Source organism: Entamoeba nuttalli (genome assembly GCF_000257125.1).
Source record: "Entamoeba nuttalli P19 unplaced genomic scaffold asmbl_4172, whole genome shotgun sequence".
Lineage (NCBI taxonomy): Eukaryota > Evosea > Mastigamoebida > Endamoebidae > Entamoeba > Entamoeba nuttalli.
The window spans coordinates 1-16,259 of NW_008576607.1; the positions used below are offsets into that span (position 1 = coordinate 1).

At 24.1% G+C, this 16,259-nt stretch overlaps 7 protein-coding genes across 7 annotated transcripts in view; 2 read left to right on the forward strand and 5 right to left on the reverse strand.

The window, feature by feature from the left end:
• Positions 1-486: 486 nt before the first annotated feature.
• On the reverse strand, positions 487-7,737 carry ENU1_095790 (hypothetical protein; the record flags this gene model as incomplete). The annotated part of the gene is made up of 1 exon (XM_008859158.1): positions 487-7,737. One exon carries the CDS (start codon positions 7,735-7,737, stop codon positions 487-489), a length of 7,251 nt encoding a protein of 2,416 aa, XP_008857380.1.
• A 387-nt stretch (positions 7,738-8,124) lies between these two features.
• ENU1_095800 (vacuolar sorting protein 26, putative) lies at positions 8,125-9,310 on the forward strand (the record flags this gene model as incomplete). The annotated part of the gene is made up of 2 exons (XM_008859159.1): positions 8,125-8,339; positions 8,415-9,310. The coding sequence occupies exons 1-2, from the start codon at positions 8,225-8,227 to the stop codon at positions 9,308-9,310; spliced, it is 1,011 nt and encodes a 336-aa protein (XP_008857381.1). The 5' UTR covers positions 8,125-8,224.
• A 98-nt stretch (positions 9,311-9,408) lies between these two features.
• Positions 9,409-12,043, reverse strand: ENU1_095810 (protein kinase, putative; the record flags this gene model as incomplete). Its single annotated transcript, XM_008859160.1, has 3 exons — positions 9,409-11,784; positions 11,862-11,914; positions 11,977-12,043. 3 exons carry the CDS (start codon positions 12,041-12,043, stop codon positions 9,409-9,411), a joined length of 2,496 nt encoding a protein of 831 aa, XP_008857382.1.
• A 147-nt stretch (positions 12,044-12,190) lies between these two features.
• Positions 12,191-12,679, reverse strand: ENU1_095820 (ubiquitin-conjugating enzyme family protein; the record flags this gene model as incomplete). Its single annotated transcript, XM_008859161.1, has 1 exon — positions 12,191-12,679. One exon carries the CDS (start codon positions 12,677-12,679, stop codon positions 12,191-12,193), a length of 489 nt encoding a protein of 162 aa, XP_008857383.1.
• An 882-nt stretch (positions 12,680-13,561) lies between these two features.
• Positions 13,562-14,275, forward strand: ENU1_095830 (hypothetical protein; the record flags this gene model as incomplete). The annotated part of the gene is made up of 4 exons (XM_008859162.1): positions 13,562-13,696; positions 13,762-13,924; positions 13,982-14,101; positions 14,160-14,275. 4 exons carry the CDS (start codon positions 13,562-13,564, stop codon positions 14,273-14,275), a joined length of 534 nt encoding a protein of 177 aa, XP_008857384.1.
• A 39-nt stretch (positions 14,276-14,314) lies between these two features.
• On the reverse strand, positions 14,315-15,676 carry ENU1_095840 (pre-mRNA splicing factor, putative; the record flags this gene model as incomplete). The annotated part of the gene is made up of 1 exon (XM_008859163.1): positions 14,315-15,676. One exon carries the CDS (start codon positions 15,674-15,676, stop codon positions 14,315-14,317), a length of 1,362 nt encoding a protein of 453 aa, XP_008857385.1.
• A 132-nt stretch (positions 15,677-15,808) lies between these two features.
• The window catches only part of ENU1_095850 (serine/threonine-protein phosphatase ppe1, putative), a gene marked incomplete at its 5' end in the record, with an annotated part of 914 nt that continues 463 nt past the window's right edge, over positions 15,809-16,259 (reverse strand). Inside the window, one exon of the mRNA XM_008859164.1 lies at positions 15,809-16,259. This exon is cut by the window's right edge and continues 463 nt beyond it. Within this exon, the coding sequence (XP_008857386.1) occupies positions 16,192-16,259 (68 nt within the window). The 3' untranslated portion in view covers positions 15,809-16,191.

Consider the following 16,259-nt stretch of genomic DNA (forward strand, 5'->3'; position numbering starts at 1 on the left):
GGTATGATATTAATGTATAATCAAATCAATAAATTTTATACCAAATGAAGAAAATTATGAGCAAAGAAACAATAACGAGTAAAATGTATTTTTGATTAGAAATACAAATGAAGTAATTTATTAAGAGTGATGATATGATTAATATGTTATTGTTTTTATTGAATAAACTCAATTGGAAATAATGATTTAGTTGTTTGTATGTAAAATAAATGTAATGTAAATGAATAAATCTTTTTCATTAAAAAAAGAAAAATTGGTTTTGATTAAAGTGTTTGTAATAGTATCAAACGAAACTTCAGTAATTATGGTATGACTGTAGTCATGATATTATCAAAAAGAGATTTACATTTTTGTGTTAGGATAAAGCGAACATGAAATATAAATAATTTTACTTCCACGAAGAATGATAATTAGAATAAATTTATTAACAAAGATTCAGAAAAGATCATCTAAAACAATAAAACAGATAAATAAAAAGAATGAAAATTACATCAAATCGTCATTAGATTGGTCTTGAATATTTTGAGTAATAGACTCAATTTTTGGAGTGATAGAAATAATTATTTTCTCTAAATTATTAAAAGCCGTAATAAATTGACCATAGAATGGATTATTTGGGAAGTTTCTAAGATGTATTGGTAGAGCTGTTGCAATGCACTTCATCATATTTGTTATTAATTCCCATAGTTCCATGATTTGATCTGGTATAAAATTATCAACTTTTTGAATTAAGAAAACGTCAACTATTTTAGATGGACCATTTTCACCTAAGAGTAATTGTTTTAAAGAAGTTGTTAATTCTTCTGTTATTGGATAGACACAAGCATTTTGGAGTTTTTCAGTTAGAATATCAATATTATCCATACAAGTTTCTATTGGAGATAAATAACTATCTTTTAGTTTAGACTCTATCTGTTGTCTTCTTAAAACTGAAGGAAGTGGTTGTTTAGTACAATAAATAATTCTTCTTTTAGACGTTTCATCAATACCACCATTTCCTTCTTTTCTTAAAAATTCATAAGCAAAAGTATTTGTAGTGAAATCATTATCATTTTCAAAGACTGGATGAACTTCAGTAATTCTAATATGAATTTCTTCTAATGGTAATCCAACTGCACATTGACCTTCTTTTAATTCTTGAACTTCATTCTTTCTTCCAATAGGAACAATGGCTTTAATTTCTTGAGAAAAAGCATCATATGTTTCATGTGTTTGATAAATAAATTCTTTTTCATTTAATTTATCAAATGTGTTTCCATAAAAACCAACTAAATAGAAGTGTTTTTGACCTTCTTCATGTTTATCTTTCATAGAATAGATAACTGTTAATTTTTTGTGATACTCATCAAGTCTTTTATATTCTTTTCTTTTATTTAAATATTCAATAACAGCAAGAAGTAATGCTTCAGCTAAGTCACAAATCTTTTTAATGCTGAAATATTTATATGCCAAATTGACATGATTAAAAAGAACTTGTTCTGTACAACCTTCAACTTCTTCTCCTCGTTTATTTTTCATTAAATCTCCTATGTCTGTAATTTTATTTAATGAATTGAAAGCTTCACCTCCTTCTAAGAAAGAAGCAATAAAACAAATCATATGAATCTCACAAAGTCCAGCTTCAATATAATGTTGTCTAACACTTTGTTCTTCAGCAATCTTTTCAAACCATTTCAAATGGAGTCTTGGAGTATCAAGATATCCATGTGCAAAAGTGAAAGATCTATCACAATAAGCATCTGGATCACGAGTAGATTCTTTAATTTTCTTTAGATCATTTAATTTAACAAGAATTTGAGTAATATCTTTCTGTAATTTTCTCATGACTGATTTGTATTGAGACAATCTATACAAATTAACATCAATGAATGCATCTTCAACAAATTGACACTTTTCATCAATAAAGTCTTGTACAACTGCCATTTCTGTAACAGGACCACTAATAGCAATTGTACTTTTTGATTTATGATATTGTTTTTTTACTTGTTTAGAAATTTTTGTGTTTTGTCGTTCTCTTCCTACAACCAAGTCTTCAACAGTTACAAATCCCGACGTTGAACTTCTTTTATTAACTGAACATTTAGAAGAAGTATTATTTTCATGTTTTTGAGAATTAGGTGATAAATTAATTTCACTTTGTCCTCTTGTTAATGGAGATAATGAAATGGGTGGTTTTGATTCATCTTCCTCTTCATATAATTCAACAGAATTATCATAATCAATAACTTCATCTATTTCTTCATTTAAAAGTTTCTTTAATTCATTCCAACTTCCTCTTCCTTGACTTTTGTATTGATTCCATAATTCAATAGCTTCTTTTCTTAATTCAATTTTTCCTTTTTCTTTTTCATCAACAAGTATCCATTTTTCAGTAATAATAACAACTTTTTTTTCAATTCTTTTAATTTCTTTTTCCATCTCATCCATCATTTTTCCAATAATTTGATTTTCTCCTTCAACACAACCAAAAACATTTATTTTTTCTTCTTCTTCGTTTGCAGCATTTATTAATTTCATTTGTCTATCTTGAATCATTAGTGATTTTCTTGTAGTTTTTCTTCTTCCTAATGTTTTTGTTTGAGATAATCTTTCTTCATTTAAAATTGCATTTAACCGTTTTCTTCTCAATGTTAAATTTTCAAATGTTGATGAAAGTTTTGTTCCATCTTCTTTAATAATTTGTGCAAGTTCACACATAAAAGGTGTAACAGCTCCATTTTCATGAATAGGAATTTGAGCAACATATTTAATAGTTTTAATTTGTTCTTTAAGCATTAAACAATCAGTGATATATGATCGTTCTAACTTAAACCATTCTTCAGCTTTTTCAAGACGTTGTTGATTGTTACAAGCTTTTTCAATAATTTTTTCAACTTTACTTAATGTAGTAATAATTAATGGAAGAACATCTTCAAAAAATTCAAAAGGAATACAAAAAGTACCTTTTAATGATTTATCACGTTCAGTTACTTGAGGAACAGTTAATTCTTTTAATTGATCAGAACATATCCCAGTAGTACTCTCATCTAATCCAAAAATAATTTCTTCAAGTGTTTCTTTTAATATTTGAATATTTGAAGCATTTTCATGGTTTATTTCTTGTTCTTGAATTTGATATTTCTTTTTATTATCAATTAATTTTTTAATCATTTCAGAATATTTAATTTGAACAAGATTTGCTCCATTAATAATTTCATTAAATTCATTAATTCCTACAGGGAATAATGGATTACTTTCAATGATTTTTAAAGAAGTTTTATATTGTTGAATAAGTTCTTCTGATTCTTTATTACAAGTTTCTGTTTTACATTGACTTATGATATAATTTTTATTTAAATCAGGTTCATTTTGAATAACTCCTTTAATAGTAAGTAATGCCCATATTATTCCTTTTGCACATTGGTCTCTAACTTTAATACAAAGTTCATTTACTTCATTTTCAGTTATTTTATTTGTTTGAGAAATATCAACCATTTCTATTTCTAAACTTTTCATTTCATTCCATTTACTTCTCATAATATCAACTGTTTTATTTACTTGTTCACTAACATTTAAATCACTATATTTTTTCATTATTTCTTCAACAACTCCAACCATTTCTTGAGTAATAAAAAATGGTTTTTCTAATATTTCTTCTATCATTTTTGAATATCCATTAACAGGAGTTGATGGTAATTCTTTTATTATTTTAAGATGATGTATTCTTAATTCAATCATTTGTTTAAGTAAAATAACAAATGCTTCAATATCTCCTAATGACTCTGTTCTAATTATTGTTTTTCTTGCTTTTAATGAATTAATATTAGGAATAAGTAAATTTTTTTTAATTTGATTAACTGATAATGTAGTATTTTCAACATCAGCAATATGTGTTGTATCAAGTGCTTCAACAGATGCATTAAACCTATCTTCAGCAATATCACCAGCTTCAACAACAGCAGTAGCCATTAATGAAATACTTCTTGATATAGTATTTGTTTCAATAAAATTATTTTTAATATAAAGATATAATAATTCAACTCCTCTTCCTCTTAACTGAGCTGAGTTTGATTGAAATAATTTAATAAGTGAGCTTAATAATTTTACTGAAAAATCTTCACTTCCAGAAAAGATATTAGTTCTATAATTCATTAATAAATTTTTAACAAATACAAAAACATCATCATTTACAACATGTTCTTCAAATAATTTTGTTGCTATAATTCCTTTTAAATATTCTAATTGTTCAAAAGATTCTTGTTTTAATAAACTATCAAAAATAATACTAAACATATCAAGACATACTTTAACTACTTCAGTACTTAATACTTTATGTAATTTATTATGTGAACTATCATCAGTTCTCATAGGTCTTAATGATCGAATAACAGGTATTTCAAATTTTTGTTCTGGAACATTTCCTATTAAATCTCCAAAATCCATTCCAGGAAATTTTGGCATTGGAGCCATATAATACATATGTTCTTTTAATCCATTTACAATTAATTTAATATTTCTATCAATTTCTTCATATACATCAATTGTTTCTTGTAATGGAAAGTAACTATATAATAAACAAAACCTTGTCATTATTTTAATTAATGTCTCTAATCTACTTGGAACTTCATTTTCTATCCATTCTTTTAACATTTCTTTATTTAAATTTTTTAATACCCAAACATATAATAATCCTAACATTTCCATATCACTTACATTTTGAATTGGGGTTCCATTATTCCCACAAAATGTTTGTGAGGAAGATCCAACAAGTTGACTATTTATTATTCCAGAAATTTCTCCTAATTTAAATGATAAACTTCTTCTTTGTTGTTGTTGTTGACTTTTATTTCCTTCATGTTGTTTAATGAATGGTACAAATTTCCATTTTGCAAAATTTTCAAAATTTTCTAAGAATTGCATAACAAAAGGTAAAAACATTGCAGCTGTAAATTCTTTTTGTTGTCCTTGTAAATTAGCATCTAAATCAAGTCTAGAAACAAGTCCAACCATTAAATATAATGAAATTCTATTTATTTCTTCACTTCTTCCTAATAATAACATATGTTGTCTCATTAAAAATGCAATAGGAAAATGACGAGTCCATAATAAATCATCTAACATAACAATATCACTAACATCTACATTTCCTGGATTAGATGCTTCATATAAATTTAAACTTCCTTCAAAAACTGCTAAAAATTGTGTTTTAATCATTTCAAGTGCAACCATTTCTGGAGAATTATATTCTAATTTTTTTCCTCTTTTAAGTTGGTCATAAGGCCAAGTTAAATGATTAAGATATTCCTCCATTAATTTCATTCCTTCTGCTTTATATCCCATTTCAATAAGAGTTCTTATAAAATATGACATATGTGCATTTCCTTCTTCCATACCTAAAATTTCTTTTTTAATTACATGTCCTCTAATAGTATCTCCAAATGTTTTAATAAAATTTATTGCATTTGACCAAAAGTTTTCATCAGCACCAGTTTGTTGAATTGATTTTCTTAATAATTCTAATACTAACCAACAATGTTTAAATATTTCTGTTTGTGGAGATATTTCATCAAATTTATATATTAAATTACATGTTTTAATTAAATTAAGTGCAATTTCTTGTGTTTCGAATGAACAATAGTGAGTAATATATGTTTCAACTGTTTGATTTCTTTTTTCTGATGAATTACAATGTCCACAAATTGTTTTCATTAATATAAATAAAACATCTTTATTTGGTACCATTTTACTTTCTAAAAAAGATGTTAGAATATGAGGTAAAAAATGAATAATATCAATTAATGGTATTTGATTAAATGTATTATCAATTTTACCATTAACTAATTTATTAATTGCATCATGTGCTATTGGACTACTTGGATAAACTGTTGAATAAAGATTAAAAAATACTGTTAAACTTTTTTTATTTTCTTCATCATATTTCATTGCTTGTTCAATACTTGAAGCTAATTGTAATGTAAGTTTTCCTGGTTGAATTGCAATATGTCCATTTTCATATAATTTTACAATACCAAATAATTCTTTTTTTATTGAATTTCCTTCATGAATTTCTTGAACATTAAAAATAAGTTGATAATTTTCATTTAATGGAAATGGTAATTCTAATTTAAATTCATCATTAAATTGTATTTGTTTACTTCCACTTAATGAACTAATATTATTATCTTCAAATGAAATTTTATCAATTTTATAAAATGATTTAACTGGTTTTCCATTATTCATTAATTGTACACTAACAACCATTGGATTTCTTTTTTTTTCTTTCCCAAATGAAATTTCTAATGGATAAATATATAATCTGTTATAATAATCATATAATAAATCTTCTGTTTGTTTTATCATTAATAAATTATCTAATACAATTGCACTATCTCCTTCATTTTTCTTTCCAAATTTATATTTTCCATTAATTAATTGAATATCAGAATCAAATTCACTAAATTCAAATTGTGCTTTAGCACTTTCTATTTGTTTTTTTCCTTTAAATTGACTTTGATAAACATCCCATATACTTTCATTATCTGTTTCTATTTTATAAAACTGAACTGGTAAATTTCCATTTTTCTTTTCTAACTCTCCTTTTAATGAAACAAATCCAATCATTAATTGTTGCCAATAATTTCCATATTTTCTTTCTATCATTTTTTTCTTTCCTTTTTTATCTTCAAACCCTTTAGCATATAATTCTCTTGCTTGTACTATATCATCACCTGATTTTCTTAATACTCGAACTACTAAAATTATATCACTTCCTTTAATTTGTCCTTTTAAAAAATACATCAAATGTACTATCTCCATTTTTTCAATCACAAGATCTTCAGTAATCTTTTCTCTTGAATTTGAATCATAAACACTAAGAATAAATCTTAATGGTTCTGGTGCATCTTCTCCTCCAAAAGAAATAGATTTAAGTCGAACAGCATGTAATTTAGGTAATTCTGTTGTTAATTCATTTATTGGACGAATCCCAGCAAGACTAATTGCAGGATCTTTATATTGATATAATGGATTAAATAATTCAAATAATAATTCTGGACGTTCTTGTGAAACATTTCTTCTTCTAAGTAATGGAACTGGTAATCTTTGTGAAATAGTATTTTCAAATCTTTTTGAATTAAAATAATCATTGGGAATAATTCCATTCCATTGTTTATTAGTATTTAACCACTTTGGTTGTTTGAATAAAACACGACAGACAAGATTATGATATTTATCAAGTTCACTTGGTAAATCTTCACGTTTTATTTGAATTAAATGAGGTGGTTTTTCATCACTCTCTTTAAGTATTTGGAATTTAGAATAAAATTTAGAATAAGCCTTTAATAATGAACAAGGTTGTTGTAGTTCATTTAAATCATTTTGACGATCCTTAATATATTTAAGAAATAGTTCAAATTCACTCCTTTTAACACAATATGGTTTTGATAATGATGTCATTTCATTTAAGTATTGTCGAATATCTTTTTCTAACAAATAAATTGGTTTCTTTTCGACTGATGATAACTCGAGATATTTTCTGATTTGATAAATATCAATCAAATCTCTTCCTTCAGTATCTAATGAGTCAAATAATAAATTTGTCTCAACATTTTCTGTTGTTGGTTTTTTATTGGATAACCCTTTAATAATAAGAGGAGTTTGATGCTTAGTTGTTTCTGTTTGAGTAATATCTTTTCCATCTGGTGTGATTTCTAATATTTCCGCTATTTTCAGTTGTAAGTCTTCTTGATGGCTGTCCATCAATTTAGTGTTAACTGATTTGAAAGTTTTCATCCTAAAATCCAAGGAAAGAAAATATTAAACATTCAAATATAAAACAAAATAAAACCCAAATATTTTAATTTTATGTTTTGAAACACGAAAAGAGAAAACCGAAAAAAACTATATTTCATTAATATTAATATTATTCATTGTTATTTATAATTAAATCACCCTTTTGATTAATTTAGATATTTGTTATTTATAATTATTTAATAATTTTTTTTGTTATTAAAATGGGAAAAAAAAAAGAAAAAGAACTTAAAAAAATAAAACTCAAAAAATAGTATATTTTGAAAAAAAAATGGTTTGAAATAATAATTTCAAAAAAAAAAATGAAACGATTAAAATAAAAATTATTTACAAATAGAGTTTCTTTGGATTTGGAGGACCAACAGTTAATGTTAATATTCAATTAGATGAAAATCATAGGAAAAAAACAATATTTCAAACAGAAAATAAAGAGAAAATGTTTATTCCAATTTATACTGAAAAAGATACTGTTTTTGGAACAATAGAAATACAATGTGAAAATAAAAAATGTGAACATAATGGAATTAAAATGGAATTACTTGGAATAATTGGTTTGTAAAAAACAATTTAATTTAACAAAAATTAAAATAATTAAAAAAAAAAAAAATGAAATTAAATTTAAATAGAAAATGATTCATCAAAAATACAAAAAGAATTTTTAAGAAATTGTATTGATATTTGTGGAACAAATACATTATCAGAAGGAATAACAACATATCCATTTACATTTGGAAAAATAGAAAAGAAATATAATAGTTATTATGGAAATATTGGAAGAATAAGATATATAATTAAATGTACAATTCAAAGATTTTCAAAAATAATTAAAGAAATAGAAATTGGAGTTATTAATAAATCACCTCATAGAATTAAAAAATCATTTGAAACAACATTAACAAGACCAATTTTAATGCATTTTGCAGTTGAATCAATAACATATGAAGTAAATGATATTATTCATGGATTATTAAAAGTTGTTACTTCTAAAAATTATTCTTCAGATATTTTTACTTCAATTAATTTAGAATTAATTAAAAAAGAAATATTTTCAACTGAAAAAATAACAAAAGAATTATCTAAAAAAATTATTGAAATTGAAGTTTTAAAAGGTGTTCCAGAAAGTGATGAAATTATTCCTTTTAATTTAATTTTACCAACTGAAAAATTAAGTCCTTCATTTAAAACAATTGAAGGATTTTCTCTTCAATATTTTTTAATTATTAATGTTCATTTAAAAGATACTTCTAATTCTAAAACGGAAATTCCAATTAATATTTTAAAAGAAGAACAAACAAAAATACTTTTTGATGAAAAAATGAATGGAATGTTAGAATGGTTAGATGAAATGGATAAATTTGAAGAAATTATACCTCAAGATTTTGGTGAAACACCATTAATTAAACAATCACTTGATGAATTTAATAATGTTGAAGAATTTGATTCTCTTCATGATTTAAAAGAAGCAGAAGAAAAATTAAAAAGTGATGCTTGTTTAATAAAAAAAGTAGAATTTGACTGGTAATTTCAAATTATTCAAAATTATTAAAACAAAACAAAAAAGAAATTGAAATTGAAAGTAAATAAATTGAACTGACAACAAAATTTTTTTTTTCAAAATATTTAATTTTGTTGAATAATTGAAGCGTTCCATAATTGAGGATTTGATTTAAAATCTTTTTTCATTTCTTGTAAAGCAGTTAAAATCATTCCTGATTTAGGTCTATTTTCTTGTTCTTTCATAACACATTGTCTAATTAATGTTGCCATTTTTTGAGGAGTAGAAGGAGGAATAGTTGGTCTAAGATCACAAGTAGCAGATTGAATAATAATTTGAAGGTCCATAGTAAGTTCAGGGAATTCTTGAAAAGGACGTTGATATTTTTGATAAATAACTCTATAAATTAATTCCCATAAAATAATTCCATAACTATAAACATCAGATTGAGTAGTATATCGTTGATTATAATAAACTTCAGGAGCACAATAAGCATAAGTACCTCTATCTTTTGTAGAAGTAGTTATTTCAGAATCAAAACGAGATAATCCAAAATCACAAATTTTTAAACGTTCTATTTCAATTGAATTTCCATTTTCTTGAATAGTTTCCATTGTTACTAAAATATTTAAAGATTTTAAATCTCTATGTAATATTTGTGGAGTTCTTGAATGAAGATAATCCATTCCTAATGCAATTTGTTCAGCATAATCAAAAACAGTTTCCCAAGTAATTGAATTTTCTTTTTTAGAAATAATATCATATAAACTTCCTTTAGAACAATATTCCATTACCATTGAAAATTGTTTTTTTACAATAACACCATAAAATCTAACAATATTTTCATGTTGTAATTTACTTAATACTCCATATTCTTGTTGAAATTCTTTAACTTCTTCCATATTTGTAGCTTTTAATGTTTTAACAGCAACAGTAACATTTTTATATTTTGCAGTATAAACAATTCCTGATGCTCCAGAACCAATATTTGCAAGAAATTCTATTTCTTTTGGTTCAATTACAAATTTACCTTGTTCAATTAATTCAAGTAATTTTTTTCTTTCTTCTTGTTCATTTTCATTTTCTGTTATTTCTTTTACTTCAGGAACATTTGGTAATAATTTAAATTTTTGAATTAATGCAATACGTTCAACTGATGATAAAATTCCAATTTTTTCAAGAGTTTTAGGTGTTTGATTTCTTAATTTATATTTAAACATTTTATTTTTAACTAACATAGCAATTGCATTATCTGATGCTTTAATCTCAATGAGATAATCAATTAATTCTTTAAAATCATTTACTGTTTTAAAATATCTTTCTGATTTTGTTTTAGCTAACATAAATGGTGTTTGTCCATGATCATCTGGAAGATCTAATTTTGCTTTATGTTCTAATAAAATTGATAATAAATCTGTTCTTTCATTATGAATTGCATAATGTAATGCAGTTGATTGTCTATTTGTTGCAGCATTTACATCAACTCCTCTTTCTAATAATTTACTAACTAATAACATTCTAATTGAATTATTTCTAACAACTGTATGAAGTGCTGTTTCTAAATTTTTATTTTGTGCTTCTAAATTAACTCCATGTCTAAAAAATAATTCCATTGCTTCTTGACAATTTGGATTTGAAAAATTTTTACAAAAGAAATGAAATGGTGTATTTTTATCTAAATTTTCTTTATTTACATCAATAGTTGGTGCATTTTTTAATAATGCTAATATAATATGTTCATTATATGATTCATAACTAGCAATATGAAGTGCTGTATTTCCTTGTTCATCTTGTGCATTTACATCAACTTTTCCACTTTCAAGTAATGTTAATATTTTATATAAATCTGATCTTTCAACTGCATTATGTAATGGAAGTGTTTTATATGATTTTTCTGTTTTTGGATCAACTTCTGGAAATAAATATAATGAAACTGTAATTTTTGGTTTTGAAATTTTTTTCATTAATAAATCTGGTTGAATAATACGATGACATTGATATTCACTTGATATTTTTGTTGCTAATTTTGATGGACTCATTGTTTTTTTCATTGGTGTCATTTTAATTGGAGTTGAAGATGGTAATGGTGCTGAAATTGTTGTAAATTGTTGTGTTTTTTCTAGTCTTAATGATGTCATAGAATTTGTTATATTTGTTTGTGATATTTGTGTACTTGGAACTATTATATTTTCAGGTGAAACAATTCCAGTAACTGGTGTAGATATTTCTGAATGTAATGATACTTTTTCTTCAATAGGTTCTAATTCAAATGATTTAATATGATTTGTATTAAATGGAAGTAATTGATTAATATTTATTCTTTTTCCCCAATTTTTTGCTGATTTTCTTTTTTCATGATCATGAAATTCAAATATAATTTCTTTTGTTGAAGGTGAAACATTTCTAAATTCAATTCTATTATCTGGACTATGGAAATAATTATTTGTTGTTTTTCTACTAACTCTCATTTTTCCACTTTTATCTCCCACATTTACTGAAACCTAAAAATTGATTTTTCTTCTTTTTTTTTAATTTTTAATAATTTTTAATAATTTTTAATAATTTTTATTTAACAAACATACGACTCTCCTGATGTCATTGCTACTGGAAATAAATTTTCACCTGAAATAACTACATTTTTTAATTTTATTTTATTCCTTTTTTTTTTAATTGTTTTTTTTTATTAAACAAACTTTCAACACGAATAATACGATTGATAGGTCCTTTACCTTCTGTAAGACTTTTTCGTGTGATGCTCATTGAAGTAAAACTCCTCTTTTTAAGTTTTTTTTTAATTATTTTTAATTATTTTTTTTTAATTTTTTTTTTCTAATATTTTGAAAAACAAAAAAAAAAAGAATAAAATAACGAAAAATAATTCAATTGCTAACAATGTGTTTTTTTTTATTAAAGTGTGAACTTCTCCTGATCATATTGAATTCGTTGTTTTTGAACTTTTGAATGATATAACTCTTTATTATTCGTAATATCTTTAAATGCATCAGGTTGTGCAGGTGATAAAGTATTTGGTGTATTTAATAATTCTTGAATTCCTAATAATATTTGTTTAACTGAAATAGAAGGTCTCCAATCTTGTTCTTCATTTAAAATTGATAAACAAACTGTTCCTGATGGATAAATATTTGGGTGATAAAATCCTTTTGGAAATCTACATTTTGGTGGTCGTGTTGGATATTCTTCAGTAAATTCCATTGTGAGTGGATAAATTCCACCTTCCCATTCTGTTCCTTTTGCCCCAGGAATTCCACAATCCCATGTTAATAAATCAGGTGTTCCTTCTTTTGTTGTTCTTGGTCTTGCTATAAATCCTGGTGGGTGTTCTCTTCTCCATAATCTTCTTTCTTCAGTTAATCGTTGAATTGCTAATCCACTCATTATTTTATTTAAATAATCTAATAAGATGCTAAGGGTTTTTCTTTTTCTATTTTTCTATTTTATTTAAAACTTCTTTATGAGACTACGTACCTTATCTTTTCTTTTACTCATCAGTTCAATTTATCTCATTCATCTTCTTTATTATTAACTATTTTATTTTATTTTTATTCTTCTTCATTTATTTCTTTCTTTGAAATGAAAATATCATTCTTATTTCATTTAGAACGTATTTCACTTTAAAAACTCTTAAACTTATTTATTCTTTTTCAAAGAATAGAGTTAGTTATTTGATTGTATTTCAAAAGAATACTTTAATAATAATTATTTTATTTAAAAAAAATTTCAATAGTTAGAAGAATAGATGAGAGTTAAAAGAATTTATTAACTTTAAAGTATTTTTGTAGTATTTTAATGAAATAAATTGTTTATTATTAATACTTTTTTTTTAAATATTACTAAATGATTCTTACATAAAAATCGATATAATGAAATTATTGAGTAATTTTTATTCTATTGGGATAAATTCTTCATATAAATGACTTTAATTATAGTATATTTATTACATTATTAACAAAAAATTGAATATCTTTTATCTAATACCTATAATTTATTTATATTCAATACTATATTAGTTATAGATTTAATTAAATAAAGATATTATAGTAAATAGTATTAAAATTGATGAATAAAACATTGTTAAATTAAATAATTTTTTTTTTGTTAGAAAAGTTTCTATTAATTTTTGTTATTAAAAAATAAAAATAGAAATAGGGTTTAAAAAATAAAACAAAAAGAAAAAATAAATACAAATAATAAGAAAGAATAAAATGTTATTTAAAACAATTTACAAGAGAAAGAACTTAAAAAAAAGAGATTGAAGAAATGGAAGGAAGAAAAGTATCGAAAGAAATAGTTGAATTTTGTAATTTAATTGTTGGGACATGGAAGTTAAATGAACGTACATTTAATTATCAAAAAGGATTTCCAGAGAAAGAAGCAAAAAATGTTATAATAGATGTTTGTATTTTTTACTCGTTAAAACAAAAGATAAAACAATAAAAAATCAAAAATAACACAAAAAGATAGTTAATGTAGAAGTATTAACAAATGATTATCGTAGATTTTATAGATGGACAACAACAGATGATCCAGAAACAGTTAATAAACAAAATTATCCAACAATGGTAATGGAAGTATTTGGTAAAAATGAAGGAGATGATTCAGATTTTGAATTTCGATCAGATGGTTTGAATATATTTTAAAAATTATTTAAAATAAAAATCAAAAATTAAATTAAAAAAGATTATAGTGAAATTGGAATTGGAAAAATAAATGGGAAATGGATGACAATTATATTAGAATGTATAAAAAAAGATGAACGAATAACTAAAACATTATATTATAAATTAGAAGATAAAAACAGTTTGTATAAAATAAATTATTAATAATAAAAATAAGAAATAAAAATAATAATAAATAGCAATGTTATATACATCAATTTGTGTTAATAATTATGGAAAAGATTCATTTATTGAACAAGGAGTATTAAATCGGATTTATTTAGATGATAATACTGATTTATTAAAACCAAAATAATAAAATAATAATTTCCATTTTTTTATTAAATAAAATCAATCAATTCATTTTCTTTTTTAAATTTAATGGATCACTAATAATAATTCCTCCACCAGAAATATTAACTGAAGTTGTAGCACCACCATTATTATTTCCAATTGTAGTTTGAATTCCTGTTCTAAAACCACTTAAACTTGTTTTAATTCCTTTTGTCTCTATTTTTTTATGTTTTAATATTCTTCTATTTTCTCCTTGTAATTGAATTCCTTTAACTTCACCATAACCTACTCCATTAATTTCTTGTTCTTGTTCTCCAAATTTCATTCTATTCATATTTTTTCTTATTTCAGTCATTCCATACATTTCTCTTATTCTTCTTACTCTTCTTCCACCTCTATGACTTTTACGTTTCATTTGGTCTGGTGGAATAATAGCTTTTTTCTTTTTTAAAGGAGGTGGTTGTAATAAATAATCAAATCGTTTTATTACATCTTCATATAATTTTTTTCCACATGTTCCATCAATTGAACCAGTATCATTTCTACATGAATCGGCTCTTGCTGCTAATGTAACTTTTCCTGCTAAATAACGATTTGCTTTTTTTCTAACATCAGGAGGAAGTTTTTGAATTAATTCTGATTCATAAATAAATCCAGTATGTGGTGTATGATGACTACTTGAAAATCCACTTAAAGTTATTTTTTTTTGTCCAAGTACTTCAATTATATTTGATGGTAATCTTGCCAATGAAGAAATACCACCTGCTGCACTAATTAATTTAGCTGCTATTTCACTTCCAATAATTGCAGTTAAATTTGGTGCAAGAAAAATAACTTGACTTTCAAGATATTCTACAATAATTTGTGAAATTTGTTGTAATTGAATTAATACATCACATTCATTAATAATTTCATTCATTTCATTTTCTGTTATTTGATATTTATTTGAATTAGTTGATGCTGTAATAATTCCCATAATTATTGGTGGTGAAAGAAATGAAGAAAGATCAATTTTTGTTAAATCAGTTTCTCTTTGAATAGTTTTAACAGTAAGACAATATTCAACTTTATTTGTAACAAGTTGTTCTAACTCAGGAAATTGTTTAGAGTAAATATCTTTAATATGATTATATAATATTTGTTCATCATTAGATATTTGTAATAACATTTCTGGTATTTGAATAACCAATTGATATTGTGGATCTTCTTCATTTATTTTTTTTATTTCATCTCCTTGTTGTTCTTTATATTTCTCTATTTGTTGAATAATTTCATTCCATTGTTCTAATTTCATAATTTGTTCAATACTTTTTGGTTTAAGTTGACTATTATCTTCATTAAATGTTTCTTCTCCAATTTCTTCACTTCCTGAAAGAAAATCCTCTAAAAAATCGTCAACGATATTATTTGTATTTTCTTCCATTAAATAACAATTAATTAACCAATTCATTAGTTCATCAAAAAAAAGGAAAAAATAAAATAAAAACAAATAAAATAATTTGTTATAAAAATAAAAAACTAAAAAAAAAAAAATTTTAATGGAATAACTAATCGGTTACACAAAGAAAGATGGTGTTGTTCTTGGTGGAACTGGTTTTTCTGATTCAGGAACAGCATCGAAAATGGTAAAATCTTGTTTTAAATCATTTCCAACTCTCATAATACAAGCAACATTACCACATCGACCACAATAATTTGGTGCAGACCATACAGTAACCAATTTATTATCAAAATGATACTTATACCCTTCTTGTACCACTTGATGAGCACGAGCAATTAAATCAATATTATTAATATGATTAAATTCTTCAACAGGTTTTGCACCAAAAACATATCCAGCACCTCTCATTGATGGTTTCATTCCTTCAACATTTTCATCTGGGTCTGACCACATTAAATCACAAAAAGCACCTTCATGTGGAATTTCTTGATTTCTTTTTACAACAACTCTAATATGATCAATAGTTCTAATTTCTGGTGAAAGACCTCCATGAACACAAAAAATT